The sequence below is a fragment of the Pocillopora damicornis genome, chromosome 3 (assembly GCF_964200805.1).
Source record: "Pocillopora damicornis chromosome 3, jaPocDami1.2, whole genome shotgun sequence".
NCBI lineage: Eukaryota > Metazoa > Cnidaria > Anthozoa > Scleractinia > Pocilloporidae > Pocillopora > Pocillopora damicornis.
Window position 1 is genome coordinate 2,358,185 of NC_142672.1, and position 18,284 is coordinate 2,376,468.

The window sequence follows — 18,284 nt, forward strand, 5'->3', positions numbered from 1 at the left end:
TATTTGTCTTGACGTATAAAATTTTTATTTCGTTACTCTGTATAAATAGTGCGTTCTCAGCGATCAATAGGTGCTTCAGTTCTTGAGGTCGTTATTTTTTGCCTCGTTGGGGGGGGGGGTATTATTCACAATAATATATATCTGATCCTCCCTTAGCCAAGGCTCTGTAGTATTCTAATGAGCCCCCCCCCCCCCCCCCTTGGCAGTGAATTTTCTATAGTGCCCCTCCTTTATTCTCTGTTAGCGACGGCTGATCCCCCAGATCTTCCCCCTGAAATCTAAATCATCCCCTAAAAAAATTCTCCGACCCCGCCTAAGCGATAAATTGATTTTTTCCTCGAAAGACCCGGAAGATTAGAGCAGGAGATAGTGAGGATTTCACGCAGCCAATGCCAGGATGTATCGGATTTTTTGCCGAAATTGTTCTTCCGTCCATGTGTCGGGAAGCTTCGACTTCCTCTGGAAATAAGTTTGCGCTTAGGGTTTTGTTCGAGAGGAATACTTTATCAAGTTTACTCTCTGTAGAAAACCTTGCAGTAAAACAGCTTAGCTGGCAATTACGTTATTTAATGCTTCGTAAAAGAAAAGAATAGATAATGAAAAATGTCAGGACTAATTGAAGTAGACTCGGCGATAGGTAATGACTTCACTCATAAGACCTCTCTTTAATATAACTCATTTTACGTAATTTTCCAAGAGTTTACGAGTATCAGAGAAACAAATAAAGTATGTTGACCTTGGGAGAAAGCATCGTTCATAGTACAATACCAGTGTAAGTAGCTGTTATGAGGTGGCCAATCCAATTACAGCACGGTCTTAGAAGATTCCCTATATTGGAATAGCTACGTAAACGCGTACAAAATGTTTGACGCGACACTGCTTTTACCATATTTAAATAAACTGTTGAAAGAGATGTTTCTGACGAACAACGAGAACAAAACTTCCGCGTTGTCAGTTTATTTATTAGGGCTCAGTGAACTGTAGAGGTTCACCGACTCCACATGTTTCCTTTTCAATTCCCCCAATAAACCATTTTATATCTAGAAAAGAGAGTGAACATAATATTTGTCGGCCCCTGTTAAGATAATGATCCTTAATCAGCCGCCCAAGGCCATATATAAATTACACTTGAGGCATCGTGGTTCCAAAAGAGCCCGGTCTACATTCCGGAAAATAACGCTGTCGATGTGACGATATTACTCCTCCTTAGTTGAATGCTCCGCATCAGAAATTTAGTTGTTGTTCATCTTGTTGCGAAGACGTAATCCAAGTACACCTACATGTAGTGAAGTTATATTTTTAAGTTTTGTTTAGGCGGTCTCGCCTGACAGGGTCTGTGTGACTAGTTTTGGATGTTTCCACTTCCAATTTCGCCATTTCTCATTGACCATATCGATAATAATTTGCTGGCCGCAAGGCATATTTGTTCAAGTTTAACACTTCCTTTCATTTATTTAGTACGTTTTGGTCGGTTAATACTCCCTTAATTCCGAGTTTAAAGAAAATTCTGCTTCTTTCCGGGAAAACTTATAATTTTTAAGATGTATGCACTATGTAATTAGACAGGTTTTGATGAAACACAATTTCCATATTTCCACATTGGGTGATCGAGGAAGTATGTGTTGCGTGACACGCAGAATTCAAAATTTTGAAAGTACGTTTTCCTTCTTATGTTTCTATTCAGCCTTTCTTTGCTGTGTCTCTATTTAGTATCATAGCTGTACAAATTTAACTGATATATTCTCTAAGACCATTTCCGCCTTCATGCCCGAGGGGTTTGTTTTTTTGGTAAAATGAACTGGTACGATATTAGCATAGACGCAACACGTGTTTATTTGAGAGGAACGGAAGTCTCACGCTTGAGTGGGTTGACCAATAAGAGCATATGGAATTAATTTACCGGGAAAAACCCTTCAATAACAGAAGCTCTGGGGTTAAAAAAGGCAACATTACTAATTGGGTTTGGCTGGCGAACACTTTTACGTTTAACGCATGGATGTCAGAAACCGAAAGAACTCATCCCTTTGCCTATTCCCGAAGATAGTGCTGTTGTAAATCCAGAACTGACTTAACTTGAATTTCCCTCGCAAGTAGATTCAAGAAAAGCGGTGCTGATACTGAAGGCGGCGACATGACATCGTCCACGGAGCGACAGCGGCTGAGACCCTGGTTAGAGGATAAAATAAACAGCGGAAAAGTGCCGGGACTGTGTTGGCGTAATAAAGAAAAGAAAGAATTTCGAGTCTCGTGGAAACACGCTGGCAAACCTGATTTTGTTGTGGAGAAAGATGCCATGTTATTTAAGCTTTGGGCCGAGCATACTGGTAAATATCGCCCCGGTGAATCTGCCGATCCCTCGACGTGGAAAACAAGGTTCCGATGCGCCTTGCACAAAATGCCGGACGTCGAAGAAGTAAAAGTTCCCCATAGTTTGGACGAAAAGGAACCTTACCGAGTTTTCCGTTTCAAGGATAAAGGTAAGGAAAAAGAACGGCGCGAGTCGAGTTTAGGAAAAACGTAATCCTAAATCATATTTGCTCACGAAGGTTTTTCGGAATCACGCGGTCAGTGCAGAAATAACCCATGACTATCAAGGTTATGTACACCGGCGAATAACAATTGTAGCCCGTTCAAATACAGCACTGATATCTTCCGACATTTAAGCTCTTTAGCCTGTGTGCAAACTAGTGTGACCTGTACCCAAGCTGTAGTAAAAAAAACAGAAACCAGCCGCTTTCCTTAATTTTACTCAACAAGAAGCCAAAAGACTTGCTTAGTGTTTAATCAGCGCCTGGTCAGTGATCTTTTTTTCTTACGAGCAACGAGGGCTATTAATCTTGCCTGAACGGCACTCTGACATTCAAATTTTTTATACTGAGTGTTATATTCTAATCATGGGGAACAACGATGGACAATTAAAAAAAAATTGAGAACAAAAAATGAGGGTAGACTTTTGATGTAGTTTTGTGTCGATCACTAGAAATATTAGGTTAGGTTTATTCAAATTTATTCGCCGAAATTTTGATATCAAAGTACCAAGGATTTACCAAACAAAATAGTTTTTATCAACGTGCACAATACATTGTCAATCAATCTTTAAGGAAGTTTACGTCATCTTGTCGCGGTGTTTAAGTGCTAGAAAACGAAAAAAAATTGATATCAGCCATGGGGTATTTGGTTAAAATCGAGCCATAAGTACAGGAATAACTTGCTTTTCCATCAAATGGAGTGTAAAATGCAATAAACGAACTTCGCTGGAAGGATTGCTTACGAATTATAAAATTTGGGGATTCCCGGATTAGTTGCGAGCGAGTTATCATCATAACAGTTAAAGAAAATTTCCCTATTTTTTTTAAACAATAATTTAAAAACAAGTTAATTCTGGTGTTTGGGGCCTTGTTAATTAGCTACGGTAAACAAAGACAAACTTCAAGAAAAATACCGTTTTGGCCGCCATCGAAGGTCTGCATATCGCTTAATGTTGTCGATTTTCGACATGGTAATAACGAGAAATTTTACTTTTGCATAATTTTGAGTACTGAGTTTCCGTGACTTTGTATTCTCTTTGCCCTGAAATATCGATTGTTTCGAACCACGTTTGAACCACTGAAACGAAACTGGAGCAAAGTCAGACTTGCCTAAAAGAATTTGAAAATATACAAAGTTCGAACCTTCTATGAATTTCTAAGACGCATGGATGATTTTATTTTGAACGTTTAGGCGGATGGACTTATCGCTTTCGAAACTGTTTCTTCATGTTGACGCAAGACAGTACTAAAGTTTTTTTTTCATGCTTCGAATGAGATCTTTGATTCCATGCCATCCATTTGTCACAGTGCTTTGGAAGAACATTCAGATGGAATCACATTCTAATTAGTATAGAAGGCAAAGAGATAGATAAGATCATTTGGAATATATCGTTGTTAAGACATCAAAATCGCGTCCGAGCCACTAATTCTAAAGCGAACCTTCCTAAAGAGATAATGAAAATATCAGTTAAAAATGACGTTGTCAACATAACTTAGTAGAAGACAAATATCCGGCTCGAACGAAAACCACAGTGTTAACTGAATTTAGGCCCAAAATCCTCTGCGATCAAATATTTAGTCAGAGAGATTTTCTTTTTTCCGTTTTCTCGTTCTCTTCTTGTCTGTTCTTTTTATAGAAAAACTACATCTTAATTTTGTAATTCAGGGTAAATCGAAAGTTCACTGCAAGGGACAAATGTACCGCACCCGGACACTCCCTGATCACACCCTGATGTTGTCAAGCTGGCTGGCGATTACTATCAAACAATGACTGTGCCAGAGGCTTTAAAAAAAACATTCATCGGCAACTTATACCTTTATAGCTAATATGCAATGAAAATCTTAGGTAGCGTTTTTTTCCTGTACACACACAAATGGTTCGATTCTTTTTTAATTTAAACTTTGCTTTGCTAAATTTTCAGACTTCATTGCCCCGGAAATAAAATCATGGGTTCAACTTTTTTATTGTTTTCAGACGATAAGACTTCCTTAGGTAACCAGCCAAGACTACCACGTGGGTGAAAGGAAGTTGTAATTAAGTGAGGTCGTTATCAGTTTCATCGGGTATCACTATTGTGTAATTTGAATAGGAAAACAAACAAAATATTGTGCTCACCCATTTCTGTGCCAACTATTCATGAAATCTAATAGGGAAGTTTGCAAGGGGCCGGGCGGTTCGATAGTTGGACGACATACCTCACAGAAACTCAAAAGCATGTAGTTAATTTTTCTCTCGAAAAAGTATTGCATAATTTAGGTGAATTAAGTTTAGAATCCTCCACGAGTTCACTCCCCAAAGAAAGACCTACTGAGAAAAAAATTTGCCGAGAGAACTGAATATTCAAGATCCTCAAAAATCAATAAATTTAATAAAAATGTTGCTTAAAGTATCTTTCTTACTATCGATCTTAAATAGGAATCATAAATCTCTTTGCGCAATCATATAAATGATGATGATAACTCGCAAGTGTGGTGATTTAAGTGAAAGATGATGTTATTCAGTGAATGGCACAGGCATGTTGGGAAAAAAAACTCGAGTGCTCCCAGTGGGAGTCAAACCTACGATCTTTCGATTAGTACTTCGGATGCCCTACCACTGCGCTTGAGGAGACTCGTGGTAGGCTAGTTTGTTTAGTTAGGTCCATGGTGACAAACCTCCTGCCAAGAATGTGCATACTGCTAAAAGGATTTGTTGGAAGATTGTCCAAGGTGTTTTGGGAGGAAGTTGGAAAGGTTGAAGGATATGATCGCGCATTTCTTTCACGTAAAACACAAGCTCAGTTATTATCTACCAGTTAGGTATCCCCATGCAAGGCTATGATTTACTCCAAGAGTTTTTTTTTTTTAACAGTGATCATTTCTACTTGTGTTCTTCAGATGATTGCTCGCAAAAACCACAAAACTTCGGTTCACTGAGGTCGGAGGAAAATCAAAATGGCAAACGCCCAATGGTAAGGACAGTGCATCGTTTTGTCCCTCGTTCGGATGTGGTTTCTCCGGTAAAGGTTTAACATGCTTCATTTTTTCTTTTAAGAAATATATAATTCATTTTGTCTAAGGCGGGAAAAGAAAAAGTCTGGGTCTCTCACAAAGAATAAAACCTCAGACATTTGGTTTTCGCAGCCTGATGCTCTGCATGCCTCTGAGCACTGATAACTCGCTAGGCCTCCATTGGGTACATATGTGATGAGTTTCTTGCATGGTGGGAAGATCAGCGATGTCGAAATTAAACTGTTGTGCGAATAATAAGAGTGAGAACGATGGTAAAATTTTAGCTCGGTCGTCGAAAATAGAAACGAAAGATGAAATTCATTTCGTTAATTAATTAAGAGCGTGAGGCGGTGAAAAAGACCAAGTTTTTCGATTTGTTTGATCTCTTTAGTGCCGTGTAAAGGGCGACTCAGTGATACGTAGTACAGCTCCGTCAGCAAAAGCGGAAAATGTGTTCTTTAACAACTATCCAATTTTGTCTGGACCGCTGAATTGTGGCCGGCTTCAAGACTCTCCACACAATAGCAGTGACAGCTCACCTGAGGACGATTTAGACAGTATCACTCCGGTGAGGATTAATGTTCGGTTTGATTTTCTAAGGACTCAGGTATTAAACAGAGTAAAAGTGGGGAGACTCCCGCTCCTTTCCCTGCTCTGAATTAAGAGTGACAGCGTTCATCGTTACGGCGTGTTTTTGGACTGTTTTTGAAAGAGGGTTTATTACAAGCTTAAACCTTTCAAAGTGTTGAGTATTAAGACCCTCTTAACGATAATTCACGTGTGTTTTAGACAGCTTTTTACTTTCTCTCTTCTGCCTTTGCACTTCTGAAAAAAAAAAAAAGCTTCGGTGATACGAGAATAGCCCCAAAAGCAACTTCCTTACGCAGTGATTATTTATTTTTCCTTTGGGAAGTTACTCTCTCTCGATCCAGTTTTCCTCGCCCGCCCCGAAACTTACGGTTATCATGCTTTTTAGCATGTCAAGAACGCAACAAACATTTGACCTCATTGAATGCATTTTACAGACAATTCCGCCATATCCGAGCCAAGGCTACGAACCCATGCTCACCGACGAACCAATATGTGGAAATCTACCAAATCCATATCAGTTCTCTTATTCCAACAGCCATCTTCTTTTTGGTGGGGATTCTGCAAGTGATAACTTTATCAGACCTACGCAACTCCCTCCTAGATTGGAGAGTTTGGATTTCACAAACGTCAGGAAGGATATTTTAGAGGCCACTCTCGTAGCCAATGGCCAAATGTTCAATGGATTAAGCGAAAGCGGACAAGCATTTCTACAGCATCTCATGGCAACCAACCCAGCTCTTATGAAACTTTGGCGTCAAGGTGCATTCTCACCGAACGAGGTATGAACAGTGTGTTTTGAAGAACTCTTTAAAAGGGCACATGAATTAAAACTGTGGATTTCTTAGAAGGGTACATTTGGTGTAACTACTTTTTTTCGGTCTGGTATTCATTTTAGCAGACTAAGTGACAGATTGAACGTATTTTGCATTTATTGGAGGCACTAACTTGTTTCCTCAATCTTACCTGTCGTTCCTGATGTTAACACTTTTGTTTCTAGTCCTCTAATGGATCATCTTCTGTCAGCACTCACTTCAACATGGATAATGGATTAATAGGTAAGATAATTATAAAAAATACCACAAGTAAAAGGCCAGAAGTAGCTTGTGAGTATGCCCTCGTTACCAGTGCCTCAGCACGAGTATGCCCTCGTTATCAGTGCCTCGACACAAACGTTTCCTCGCCCGTATCAGTGTAGCTCTGGTAATGAGGCATTTTTAGTGCCAGACCCCTAGCAAACCTCACTTCGACTCGTTTCAAATCTTTCCGCGGCGGAAAAAGTCGAATACTGCAGCTCTTATAAGGAGCGCCTGCTTGTAAGCTTCGCCGGTGGTGTTACCGCAAAAATAATAAGATACTTTTGAGAAAATGCTTCGGCTCCTGAAACAGCTAATACCAACACATATTAACCGTTACATTGGAAAGCGTCGCGTAAATGATGAAATGGTGATAATGAGATGAGTTTCTCCCCATTCCCCCGCTCCCCCTTTTATATTGCTGTGGACTGGGGTCTTTTCCGACCATGGTACCAACTGTGGGTGGAGTGTCTCAGCGTCTTTCACTTGGGCTTTCCGGACTTCCTTTCCAAAACCAAAGAATTCAACTGATTTCAATTTGAAAAAGGAACAGAGGACTAAGAACCATTTCGTTGGTCTGCCTGCTAAAACGAAATGCATTTGATAATTAATAATTTATCATTTATCCTGGAGTTCAACTTCTCCTATTGTTATATTATTTAAGAAATAGTAAGCCCACCCAGACGTGTAGATGAAGTAGAACTGTGAAATTGCACTGCACAAAAAAATTGAAGTTGATCATCTACACAATTTTTTTTGCAGAGGCTACTGGTTTGGAAATGGATGAAAGCATGGGCAGAACGGTATGTAAATTGTCAAAATGAAGATTTTTGAAGATGAGAGTGAGCATCACAGATATTTATTTATAGTACAAAAAAGTTCACATCTGTCTTACGTCACATTTTCCAGGTCACAAACATCCATCAATCAAATGAGAATCCAGGGTCAGGGTTCGCAAGGCCTGGAAAACAAGCAGGAGACAGCTGTGGTAAGTGAAGTCTCTCACTATAAGATGAGTATATTACTCAGCGGAACTCGAGAATATGCACAAAATGATCGCGGTATCTCAATGCGATCTGGAAAAAGGTCTGTCTCAGTTTAGTTAAAATGCATTTATAAGCAATTTACAAGGGTATATGCCTGTTGGTAATTTCAAATCATTGTTCGATTTGTATATTCAGAATCCGCCATGCGCATCCGGGTATTCTATGGTAACTATGAAGTATTATCCACCGACACGAAGCAGACAGAAAGTGAACGGTTAATCAGGATATCCCACGGATGTCACATGGTAGAACCCCGAAAGCTCGAGTTGGGTTTACTGTGTCAACTGTTCGGACCTCCTACTGCCAGACAGATCGAGCTACCGCCAGCTGTGAACAACAACTCCAGGGAAGTTATGAAAGTGATGGATTTCATTAAACGCGGTATTATATTGGAGATCAACGAGTCCAATGACATAATTGTCACTCGTCTATGCCTCGCAAGGGTAAGCAGTTTTGTTCAGTTTTGTTCGTTTTTACTTGTGGATACCCGAAGCAAAAGAATGAGTATTGTGGGGATTCGATAAACAAATTTCGTGGCGTTAGCACGGCCTTAGGAGTCTGTGGAGAGCATGCATCTTATCATCACAACTAAAGAGGACCCTTGTTAGAATGTTGGCTCCATTCTGCTTCTTGGAATTATAGGATCACTGGCCTTTAGTACAAGCACTGTATATACTAATTAGATTCTGTATAGCATATCCACAACTGAAGTTCACTGAAGTATCACTTTGATCTTTATTATATTAGTGCTTATAGTAAGCGTGATAAAAATGCCTTCTGTTTTTGATCAGTTTATGGCGTTTACTAATATCTCTTCTTCTTCTTTTAGGTTTACTACTCGAACGGAAGAAAGGCTGCTAAAAAGCTCATTCGCGAGGAACGTACTAAAGTATTTGATTATCAAGGAAAATTTCTTCCCAATCTCAGAGAAAGCCAAAACGGGAATTGCGAGTATCCTTCGTATGAAGTCACTCTTTATCTGGGAAGAGCCGATGGGAGTCTGGTCTCTATTGTTATCACTCACGTGATGGCTAAGATGACGCTGCATATTACTAGCTCATCGGGTGAGAACTTTTGGTCGGAGCCAAATGCGAACGACCAGTTAGCGACAAACTTGGAGGAGGATTGTATGTATTAGTGTAGACACTTAAAAAGTTATCACGTATATGTTGAAAAAAGCCATGATGTTCTATGCTCTCTTCAGTGCTCAGGGCGTTTACCTTGCATTATTGCGGACTGACTGACAGAGTGGCCAATTGATGAAGATAATTCTGTTGTTAAATTGAACTGTGAAGCCAAAGAAATCAGTTCTCTAAACTTTGCACATCATCTCTTGTACTAAACAAAACAATTTCGATTCTCCTTTTCGTCAGCTGTGCCACTGCAAACACAACCAAGAGAAAATACAAAAATGAATTCATTATCACAAGGCTGTTAAAAATGAAAAATTTCGACTGTGTTTAGTATCAAAGATATCATAATGAAGCCTTTTTATGTCTTATAATTAGATGATAAAAATTCGTCTGTAGTTGTAACATTAGCGAGTGTTTCTAAGTTAAGTTGATGTGAACCACATTACAGCTCAGTCACGAGTGAGCTTTTGTTAAAATTACTTATTTTATGAATTTGTAATTTTTTTCATTTCTATTGTCATGCGCAACCATAACAAAGACCTTGATAACATTTATATAGTATTTCTATAACATCAAAGAACAAATGCGTTTGTATCAAACTTACGATTGTTATGTAATTAGTAAAACCATGTCGCTATGGAGTTGTAGCCGAGTCACACTCAGTACTTAGTATTCGTAGAGCCGTTTTTATGTGACTGTTTTAAAACTGAATGCAATTCAATCAAGTCCGAACACTGACAAGAAAGAATGTGAACGCAAGCGAATTACTATTATATCTTCAGTTAAGAAATACGTGGTAGCTATATAGTGGCGGAAAGTGCGCGAATACCACAGGTGTTAAACGCAGAAAGCCCGTCACTGCCACGGGTTAGGGTGCACGGCCATTGCCATGTATGATGGGAATGTTATCAGCATCGTGCCCATGATCACGCGTGAAGCACGAAAGAAACGTGCGTTGGATCTTGTCTTGCTATTAAACAGTTAGGATAAGGTAAAAGTATTATTCACCAATTATTTAAACCACTCTGAGTGCGTAGACCGTGAACACAAAAACGTGACGAACCCATTCATGCAAAACTGCTATAGACAGTCATATAAAAACAGTTTTATAGAAAAATGTTTATTAAGTTGTTTTCAACTGTATGCCAGGTTTATATTAGACTTTTGTAACTAATAATACGTTTTTCAATAAAACTAACACCCACACGCAATTTAAGTTGGTACGCGTCTGGTTTTTTATATAATGATTATAAATGTTCGAGAAAAATCGATTCCAAGTAACTCATTACCCATTGTATATGACAAAATGAATTTACTCCTCTTGATAATTCATCTGCAGTCTCTCTCCGACGCCTGTAAACGCGTTCATGTCGACCCATGTACAGCCACCCCTTTCTAGACTTTGATTACATCAATACAAAAAACTTATTTGGGCTCTGACTGATAATTCATTTTAAATTATTGTTTAAATTCCAGTCTTTTTCCTGTGTAATGATTGTGTTAATCCGTAGTTTTCGGTGGTCTTATTGATGGGTTGCTTACTTTTTACTGGATTTCCATCCACGACATGCCGTAACATGTCATCGAGAAAATCACGAAACTCCATCTTAAAATCATTTTTTTGATCGACCTTGGCTGAAAGTAGACTTGCGATTGATTGCGTGTCCCTAACTCAGTCAGTGAATTCTTCAGATCCGCAACAATAATCTTAAGAGTAATCAAAGATACTACTGAAAAGGAAGCGTACAGCTGACTCTCAATACCAAGTGACTGACTAATTCCCATAAAAATATTTACACTGAACAGTGATTTAAATCTTATTGGTCGTTATTGCCTGCGTGCTGTTATTCATTGGCTCAGGTCCGCTGAAGAAATACTGTAAACAGTCATAATTCCTTAAAAATATACGCTTTACAGTTTGGCGAAACGCTCTATATCGAATGCTATATATGATTGGATTACAAGCGCTGTTTGCAAAGCCGATAAACATTGTTATTAGATCTGCTGTTGGTCCTCCTGTGGATTTTCCACGGGCCATTTGCACAAACAGAAGAACACAAAAAGGTGACCAACAAACCATATAGATTCCAATAACAATAAGCACTGTTAAGGCTCCCTTCCTAGTTGAGGCCCGTGTTCTTGTTGTTAAATCAAAGTTACTTCGCACCTGTTCCATTGTCACGGAAATTTTCTTCGACTGTTTGAAAATTGTCAAAAAAATCTTCAGGTAAACAAAGCACATGACTAAAACGGCAGCCCCGTATGTTCCACAAACGACTGCAACGGTGAAAACGACCGCAACTTTGCTCTGGAGCCAATCTTTCTCAAGACATTTTCCGATGTAAGGAATAAAACATTCGTAAGAACTTACACCAAAAAGTGGCGGCAGGGCCCATAGAGTTGAATATATCCACAATAAAAGACAACCATATTGAGCTCTTGTTTTGGTAAATATCGAGCGGTAAGCTAAGGGACGAGTAACTGCAATATATCGGTCGAACGACAGTAATGTTAGGTGCATAATAGAAGAAATACAGAAAGAAAAGTTACCAAACGCGTTTAGTTTTCCCCATAATGCTCCACATCGCCATTTTCCTGATAACAAACCGTCGATTGCACAGGGCATAACTAGTAAACCCACCAAAAGATCAGCGACCGCTAACGAAATGACGGCTTGATTGTTCGCCATACTTTTCAGTGAATTGATGTTCGCCATTGCCACGATAACAAAAGAGTTACCAACCAGAGTTACAACGTTCACTACAATCATGAGAATGCTTGTTAAAACTACCACTCCCAAAGGCCAGGTTGAAGGGACCAAGGAAAAATCTTCCACAGTAGATACATTACAGCAATTGTTACTGAAATTTTCTGACATCCTAAACTTCATCCAATGGATTTAAGTTCTGAAGATGGCAAATAATTCTTTGCGTTATTTGTTTGATGGCGTATCGGAATAGTACAGTGGAAAAGCACAGAGTCGACGAACTTGAAAACTAAAAAAATAATCACAATTCTCTGTGTGTAGGAGGTCCCAAAGTCTTTTTCAAGAAACTTCCCTAGAGAAGACTCGAACCTTTAAAAAAGGTCTCTGCTCTATTTTTCACTATATCCTGGTGTTCTAAGTCTTGTTATCGTCCTGCGGGCAAATATGGCTCAAATTCTCTCATTATTCAAAAGTATACGAGGGCACTAAAGGTTCTATATATCGATAATTGTAAAAGCCACAGACACAATAACGAAGGAACCACAACGATCAATACAGCTTCGCTTAACTAACAATATTACCACATTCAGAATGTTTTTATTAGCTTGCGTCATGATAATGCAGGAGAGATCGACTTCACTAGAAGCACTTTCGGTTAAAAGTATAGTTCGGTATCGTTAAAATAATGATTAAAGAGCACTGGCTCTGACGATGGGCTTACGCCCGAAACATCAGCTTTAGAAACTCTACCGTGGCAAATTTACATTATAAACTCAGTTGCTAAATCCAATTATCTTTCAGAAAAAAGAAGCATTTTTTACTTTCTCATAATTCACGGACTCAAATTGAATTGCTTTCAGAGAACAAAATAGTCGTAAAAAGTGTAAAATCTCGTTCCGCTCTGTTGAGCCTGAGTTATCAGCCACGAATTTATTGTTGTTTGATTGGATGATCTGAAATAGCTTCACGCTTCTACACTTACTATGGAGACAACATGCTGAGCAATTAGAAAACAAACCACAGTTTCCACGAATTTTTCAAACACACTATTGATAATTTCATTCTGTTTTTAATACTACACAAAAATACTAGCGAAATTGAAGTGACTAGACAATAACGAAATGTACTTGAGTACCAAAATCTAAAAAAAAACTAAGGGCATTGGTAAAATCAGTTATTTTAATTCAACAAGATAATTTTAAGAATCATTTTCACCATTTATAGAAAGTGAGAGTTATTTTCATGGATTCAGTATAATAAAACATAAGTCAAGGAATAGAAGAGACAGCGTGACAAAGTTGATAGCAAAAATCCCTATGCATTTCCTATGACTAAATACATATATAACTGATATAATAGGAAAAACCTTATGAACAAGACTCAATGAACAAATTAAAACAAAGCAGGGTTCCAGACGAAAAGCCCAAAATGGTTTTGTAAGAGCTACTTTTTAATTAATCTAATTTCTTTTGTGGCGAGTTTAGAAATGCTAAATTTAAACTATTGAAGGGTTATATTAAGAAGTCTTGACGAAGCAATATAATCATTCAGTGCCATAAAATCTCCCGGCTTCATCTTAAAGTTGCAAAGTGAAACGATTATTGCTGACATTCATCTTTTCAGCACCAGTCTAAATCTATAATCAAACTGGCTCCGTTACTAATGTAACGTTACGAAAAGTGTACTATTAACGATTTCTACTGTATCTGGTCGTAGAGTTTTATAAATAAAAACTCGATGAGTGTAAAATTTGCAGAAAACAGATATGTTAAGTCAGGTCAATGAAAATTATTTCCCATGTTATCCTATTTTTAAAAGATCTTATGTTCGAGGATCTACGTCACATTTTGTATTCGGGCTGAGTGTTTTTCAGCTATCCTGTCAATCTTCTCCACACTCAATCATTCATGCTACATTTCGGTCTGAGGTTTCTCCTGTTCATTTTAATGACTTTTAAGCTTGGAAATTTTAACTAGGGCAATTTCACAAACTGCAAACAAAAACAAAACAAAACAAGGGAAACACATATGAAAATACATTCACCCAATAACTCTGACCCTAGAGATTCGCACGCGCTGACGCGCGTGTGTAAACAGCGTATGATTCACACGACCTAATTGACGCTTTAACTGTATTGTTACAATTTGGTAACTACTTCATTTGGAGATATGAAAGAAAAATATCTGTCACTTCAGCTTCACGAGTTTTGAGTATGGAAAAAGTGGGCACAACCAAAATACTGAACTGTCATTCTCTAGGTGAAGGCCAATATCTTACACGAAATCTAATGTTCAACGCTATCCAATAGCAAGGTTATCTGGACATTTAAAATATTTTCATCGACAACTGTTGCAGAAGGTAAAAATGCCGATGCATGAATGAGCACCGAGCTCAAACATTTTCATTTCTCAGCCTCACACGAAAAGCCAATTCATATCAGGAGGGTCGTAATAATGTAAACAAAGGATAAAAATAGTACCATGATTTCGTGTTGAATTTAGAAATGAGAAGCACCCTTAAGTAGATTTTAAATTTTCCATCTCTAGATCGCTTTCTGACGACGACACAGCAGCTATATTGTTTACCAAAACGATATGATGGCAGCCATGTTAGTGTTCAAGTCTTTCCTGTAACCTTATAAACGCTTTTCATTTGTAGACAGTTACTTCTCCGATAAATTTGCGTAGCTCTCAGCACGTGATTTTGAAAACGTCCTCGAGGATTTGAAAAATTATTTGGGTGTATTCATGATGTTCATATTCGAAATTCCTGCGGGAAATAATGACATTTTGCTTAATAGGTTAAGATGGATTCCATGTCTGAGAAGTACTGGACCCCTCGTCTTTTTGATTCCTGGTTGAAAAAATGCAAGTGTTCTCAAGGTAGCTCATCAATTTAGTGTAATGCTCTAAAGATTGGCTCAGGTGCAGAACTGCACAACTCCTTCTGGACTGCTAGTCTTCCTTTTTTCACACAAAATTGTTCCATTTGAGAATGATTGGTTTGCGTTTTCCCGTAGCTTCTTGTGGCCTAAGAGTTCCGGTCTCTGGCACCTGTACTTTTCCAAGTTCCTGTTTCAAGTGATTGTTAAAATAACCAAAATTTTGAAATAAAATCATGGTTTTCTTGCGCTCTATTAGCCTAAGCGAAATTTTGTCTCGTACAGCTTGATAGCTTTTAATTATCAAAGTTCCCTGATCAACTTTGATAACAGATTAGTTTTCAAAATAATAGGCTTGAAATGTTTGTGTGCCAAACCATGTTAAAAGCATAATACTACTGCCGTGATAAACAATACTTGAATCATATTGGACAATTAGTTTTTCTTCATGACGTTCCATGCCCTTAAACTTAACCTGTTTTCGCAAAACTGAATCATAATAACCTCCATTTTAAGATTTCATCGCTGTAATACCCCTGTGAAGATCACTAGCTTGATTAAGGTTGTACGATAAAAAGTTTAAACCCATGAGCTACTGATGATCATGTGTCCTGACCATCCAGGTTACAATATGGTCCTGACTGTCTTTTGTCCGTCAGGAGACATTCTTTCCCGCATAACGCGAGCGGAAGTCGTTATAGGAGTTAAATACGACACCAGAAGGATTCGTAGACACACGTAAGAGAGGGAAACACAGGAATCCAGGCTGTTGGAAAATCATTGACGTTTCAAGTAATCAAGCAACAGTCCTCTTCTAATTATTACAAATCAGAGCAGTTTATCAATAAAAGGAAATTCTTATTCTAATACCAGTTCCAAATTTGCCTGCATCATCATTATGTCTTGAAGATCGTTTCTTAAAGTCATGTGTGAAATCACGACTTGTATATTACAAGCATTCACATTGGATTTCTACGATTGGTCAAAAAAGCGTCATATGTAGAAACAGCTAAATAAACAAACGCTTTTTTTCAATATTGCGCTTGATCTTAGATCTCTCTCTACTTCTCCAGACTGGAAGCAAAAACGGCGAGGAGCCTTTTACTGTATAGTTTCTAATGTTAGCAAAAATGTTTATGTAGAAACCTCGGCAAAAATAACGATTATAGCATTTTCTTTTTAAGGCTTGATATTCCAAATTAGAAGATAATTAATCCTTCTAAGCCTGCAAATGGTAAGTATTGATATTTTTTTAAAAGCTTTGTTGCCGAAAAAAATATTGATGTCTATCAGCAGGTAATATTTTGCCTGTCAACGTCTTGAGATAAACTGCTGCACTTGTCCTTTTAGAAAAATGAGAAAATATAGTCAGAAATGCTCTCGCGCATTCTATTTCCCTTTAACTGATAAAAGAAACTCTATCGTTTTCCTTTTTTTCAGATTGATATCAGTATGTAGCAGTGTTATTTCAGCAATATGTCATAACTGTAGAAAAAGGCAAACACGAAGAGACTGACGAATTCTTTACAAATGTAAGTTCTCAATTGTAAATATAGATTTTTTTCGGATGAAATTTCCTCGATTATTGTCAGTGATGAATTACCCGTAAGGTGACAGAAAAACAGGCTGCATGATGTTTAGCAGTAAAAACTCATTCTATTTATAAATAGAGTTATTCAAATTAATTTCGGCTTTAAATGTTACCAAGTAAAGTCATTAATTTTTAAATATTAAAGAAACGTATAAGAAACATTTGGCACGTAAACAGTTGACTATTTTAACAATCTACTGGCTTGGTTTCTTGCTTATTGTCGTCTGCTTAGTCTAAACATTTCGTAAGTTACCGGCAGTTCGGCAATGGTAAGTAACTGATTCTTTCATTGTTTTCATTAAATAAATAAAAAAAAAACTGGAACAGTAAGAAAATTCCTTCGAGGAAAATGAAAGGATTTCACCCGCGCCCAAATGTTTGCTCTTAAAATTCTTCACTTTCATAGTTTGTTTTGCCATAGATTTTTTTCAGTTCTAGACACTTTGGGAAGAAACGGAAGACAGAAAGTACGTTTGAAAATTTTTTTTGGTTTATCGTCGCGAGTAATTATACAAAAAAATCTGCACGGATGAACTTAAGTCAAAATGTAATGTAGAAGGGCAACTATTCAAAATCTATAACGAGGTCGTCTCATCACACCTCTTTTATATAAATATTGATTATTCTGTTGTGCAAATGAGTTAATGTAATTCGGTGATTGCAATAAAAAGTGTTATGGTATCAAGGTGTTGAAAATAATTTTTAGGGGCTGGATTATTAAGCTTTTCAGAGTTTAAAATTCTAAAACAAAATAAATCACTTGGTAATAGGTAGAACCAACCCCACTGTTAATGGCTCAACAGAAGGCAACTTGGTGACCAAAATTTCAGATTTGTTAGCAGGAAAAAAAATTCCTTAAAAATAATAACAAAGAAATGAATACGAATGTCTCAATAAAGAACACTACTCAACTACTCTACTTAAAGTAGTGTAGTAAGTGAACTAAATTTCAAGCTCCTGGAAATGTAATCACATGCGAAATTACAATCTAAAATTGCTGGTATTGAATATGTTATTTGATTGACGTGTTGGGTATGCATCCAGTCTTGCACATGTCTCTTATGTTGTTTTCCATTTTTATTCAAATTAAAAAGACAGTTTCTCGAGAGAAACAATATCAGGCCAAATAGACTTTAAGATTTCGAAAAGACCCGATTACGCTTTGATGCCGGTGTAAAAAATATAATTTTCTTTGCATTTCAAAATTGAGTGATTTTAGTTTATTCCGATATGACTTTGTTTATATTATATCAAAAAATAAGCAACCAACTTTTTTAAAACCAGTTCCGTGTTAAGTCTATAAATTGGTTTGATGTTTCGACAAACTTTCATCATGGATGGATCAATGAAATAATTATTTTAACGAAGGTTTATCATCATCGCATCCTTTGTCTTGAACAACTTCAAACAATTTGATAGAACAAGGGATTTGAAAAATCGATAATAGCATTCATGACATTGCTATGGTGATATGTGTCACAGAGGAAGTCTTAATCGAGTGGAGTTATTAAAACTAGTGTGAGGTGTGACTTACAGAAGTGACACTTATGAAGGCTGATTCATTGGCAGAGATGTAGCCAGCTGAATCGTTACTAAGGTTATAAAAACTTTTTATATGGCTTCTTTCACAGCAGAAAATATTCTTTAAAAAGTAACTACTTTTGAAGTATGCTAGGTATTTTATCGAGCTGCATTAGAACAAACTACTAAGGGTGAAAAGGTTAATTCTGTCACTTAAACAGA

General features: G+C 37.5%; 2 protein-coding genes across 2 annotated transcripts; one reads left to right on the forward strand and one right to left on the reverse strand.

The window, feature by feature from the left end:
• Positions 1-1,921: 1,921 nt before the first annotated feature.
• Positions 1,922-10,573, forward strand: LOC113675231 (interferon regulatory factor 5). The gene is made up of 9 exons (XM_027191774.2): positions 1,922-2,477; positions 5,406-5,479; positions 5,911-6,087; positions 6,545-6,889; positions 7,108-7,165; positions 7,946-7,986; positions 8,093-8,171; positions 8,365-8,672; positions 9,059-10,573. The coding sequence occupies exons 1-9, from the start codon at positions 2,132-2,134 to the stop codon at positions 9,365-9,367; spliced, it is 1,737 nt and encodes a 578-aa protein (XP_027047575.2). The 5' UTR covers positions 1,922-2,131; the 3' UTR covers positions 9,368-10,573.
• LOC113675232 (trace amine-associated receptor 5-like) lies at positions 10,467-13,216 on the reverse strand. Its single transcript, XM_027191775.2, has one exon. The coding sequence runs from the start codon at positions 12,250-12,252 to the stop codon at positions 11,173-11,175; it is 1,080 nt and encodes a 359-aa protein (XP_027047576.2). The 5' UTR covers positions 12,253-13,216; the 3' UTR covers positions 10,467-11,172.
• Between the last annotated feature and the right edge of the window lie 5,068 nt (positions 13,217-18,284).